Consider the following 2,785-nt stretch of genomic DNA (forward strand, 5'->3'; position numbering starts at 1 on the left):
TCAGCTTGGGCAGCTGCTGCGCGGTCAGCACCTGCGCGGGAGCGAGAGGAGCTGCAGCCTGGCCCGAGGCGCTCACACCGGCCCTCCCGCTCAGGACCTGGAGGCGGACCGCCCTCCCAAGAGCTGTCCCCAGGCCTCTGCTATCCTCAGGCTGGCACCCCGCAGACAGGGACCCCAGGCAGGGTGTGGTCCAGGCTGCTGACCTGGATGGTGAAAGTCGTTCTGGGGGGTCCAGGACACTCAGGGTCAAAGGTTGTGTCAGGCTGCCGCAGACAGGCAGGTTTCAGGACATAGCCACACTGCCCATTGATAAGGAAGCGCCCGGCATTGAGGTCCATCTCATAACCTGGCGTCTGGAAGTTCAGGGCCACTGTGGACACAGCGGGGACAGGGCAGGGGCTCTCAGTGGCCCTCTCTTCACTGCTCGGTTTCAGGAGTCTCACTGCCCTCCCCGCCGGACACACCTCATGGGGCGAGGACTCAGCTCTCTCTAGAGAGGGCCCAGGGTCCCACTCCCTGGGTAGTGCTATCCCACCCCTACCATGGCTGGGCGTTTTCACGGCAGCCGGGGGACCCAGCCTCCACAGCTGGAGCCGGAGGGTGGGGCTGGGGCTGGGCCTGGGGCCGGGCCAGAGGCAGGATCCAAGGAAGCCCCATGTTTCCCTCCCTGACCCCAAGGGGACCAGGCTCCTCTCCTTTGGCTCTGCTCAGCCTCCCTCCAGAGCACACGCTCGTCAGCATTGACTTAGTGGGGACTGCCGGGCTGTGTGTTTGTGTATGTGAGGGGCACGTGGGAGTGGAGGTTTTGAATTTCCACCTGCACGAAAAGTTTTGAGATTGTGCACTGGCTCGTTTACACAAACGAGCCTGCTTTGTGTTTCCCCACCTTCCTTGTTGATCAGTCTTTTAATAACTGGCATCCACAGGACTCATTTCTCCACCTTCTGGAAAGCTGTGCGGCCTCATCACCGCTGGGGCCGCCGTGGCCCCCCGCCCACCCCCTCTCCCCGGTGCTCCCACTCACCCAGCTGACAGCCCGAGTTCCACATCTCCTGGGGGTTGTAGTTGGCGGAGTTCATCCGCAGCCCCAGTGGGTAGACACGGGTCAGTTGGCAGGCATTGTGCCTGATGAAGCTGTTCCCTGAGGGAGAGTTGGGGCAGGACTGTGACAGCCCCTGGGCTGTGGCTCACCGGGTGCCAGGGCCTGTCCCCTCCCCTCCCCCACCTCCAGAGACAAGCTGGGGACAGAGGCTGAACTCCCACCCCCAGCTCCCCCGCCCCCGCTCCTTGTTCTCTCTGATGAGAGGATGGGGGTCCTCACAAGGAGGCTGCTGAAGTCCAGAGAGGGGCAGGGACCCACCCCTCCCGCCGCCTGGCACTGCCTCCCACCCCAAGTCCCCACATTCCTGACTCGGTGGGTGGAGCACTTGGCCCCAGGCTGGCAGCCCCTGTCTTTCATGTCTCATCCCACAAGCACTCCTCCAGCCACGCCTCCGCTTCCAGGAACCCTTCCTGTACCTCAAGCCTCTAGGCCTTGGGACAACCTGCTCCTCCTGTCTGAAGTCCCCTCCCCCTCTTCACCTGGCTGCTTCCTCCTCATCCTTCAGTCAGGTGTCTTCTCAGCCATCACCTGCTCGGGAACCCTTCTCTGATCTCACCCCCTCCTGCTGGGCTTCCCTAGCCTCCGTCACGCCTGTCCTGCCCGACTGATCACCCGGCACCGTAATTATCCATCTATGTCTGGCCCGACCACTAGGCTGTGAGCTGGTGAAGGCAGACAGCAGCCTCCCTCTTCCCTGTGCCCTTTTCCCTCTACGTACGCCTGGCCGGGCATGCCTGCCGGGCATGTGCTGGGCACTCATTCCCTGAGCCCCTCTTCACGGCCCCCGAAGCCCTTTCGCACTCCTTTCCAGATCAACTTCAGCATCTACCACCCACCAGGAGCCTGCAGGTCCCCCAGAGGCCCGACGTCCCGGCTCCTACCTGCCTCTCGGATGAGCTTCTTGGCCTTGCGCTCGCTGAGGGAGCTGACCTGGCAGGGCTGGGGCGGGGCTGGGGCAGGGCGCAGGGTCCGCAGGCGGCTGGCACAGCAGTACACGGCCAGGGCCGACAGCTCCGGGGAGATCTGCTTGGCCTGGGAGATGAGCCTCAGCAGGGGTCTGCCCACTCCAGACCCATGGTCCTCCCACCTTGCTTCCCTCTGCCACCTGCCCCCAAGCTCCACAGTGGCATCAAGCCCCTGCCCAGCCCGGGCTGGCCCAGCCAGGCCCACTCACCCGCCGCCTCTGCTCTGTGGCCCCCGCCTCCTCTTCGTCCTCGTCTTCGTTGTCCTCCTCCGGGTCTGATAGAACTCGACCGTCCTCATTCCGAGCAGCTGGCAGCTTCTTTCCCTTCACCAGGACCCGGCCTTTCAGCTGCTGTAGAGACCAACGCGGAAAAATTCAGCCCTTTTGCCCCTATGTCGGCCGGTCAGTCTATCACTCAGCCACCACTGTGTGAGGGGCTGGCCCAGGGTGGTGAGCAGCGAAGGGGACACAGATGAGTGATGTTTCTAATAGGAAGAAACCTATGAGGGAAACAGCCCTATCCACAGGGGACTGGCTAATGGGGTCCCTCTAAGCATCAGCATACTACACAGCAGCCAGTAAAATGAATGAGGCAGCTCAGAGTTGAAAGAGAAGGTGCTCTCTTCAAAAAAGATCTCATGTGGGGCTTCCCTGGTGGCGCAGTGGTTGAGAGTCCGCCTGCCGATGCAGGGGACACGGGTTCGTGCCCCGGTCCGGGA

General features: G+C 62.9%; 1 protein-coding gene across 1 annotated transcript in view; it reads right to left on the reverse strand.

The window, feature by feature from the left end:
- Positions 1-2,785, reverse strand: part of PLCD3 (phospholipase C delta 3) — an 18,943-nt gene that overhangs the window by 949 nt on the left and 15,209 nt on the right. Inside the window, exons 9-13 of the mRNA XM_007455136.1 lie at positions 2,277-2,417; positions 1,984-2,134; positions 1,025-1,141; positions 204-370; positions 7-31 (exon numbers count right to left, since the gene is read on the reverse strand). Coding sequence (XP_007455198.1) covers positions 7-31; positions 204-370; positions 1,025-1,141; positions 1,984-2,134; positions 2,277-2,417 — 601 coding nt within the window. The remainder of the gene's footprint in view (positions 1-6; positions 32-203; positions 371-1,024; positions 1,142-1,983; positions 2,135-2,276; positions 2,418-2,785) is intronic.

The sequence above is a fragment of the Lipotes vexillifer genome, unplaced genomic scaffold (assembly GCF_000442215.2).
Source record: "Lipotes vexillifer unplaced genomic scaffold, Lipotes_vexillifer_v1.1 scaffold1639, whole genome shotgun sequence".
Classification (NCBI taxonomy): domain Eukaryota; kingdom Metazoa; phylum Chordata; class Mammalia; order Artiodactyla; family Lipotidae; genus Lipotes; species Lipotes vexillifer.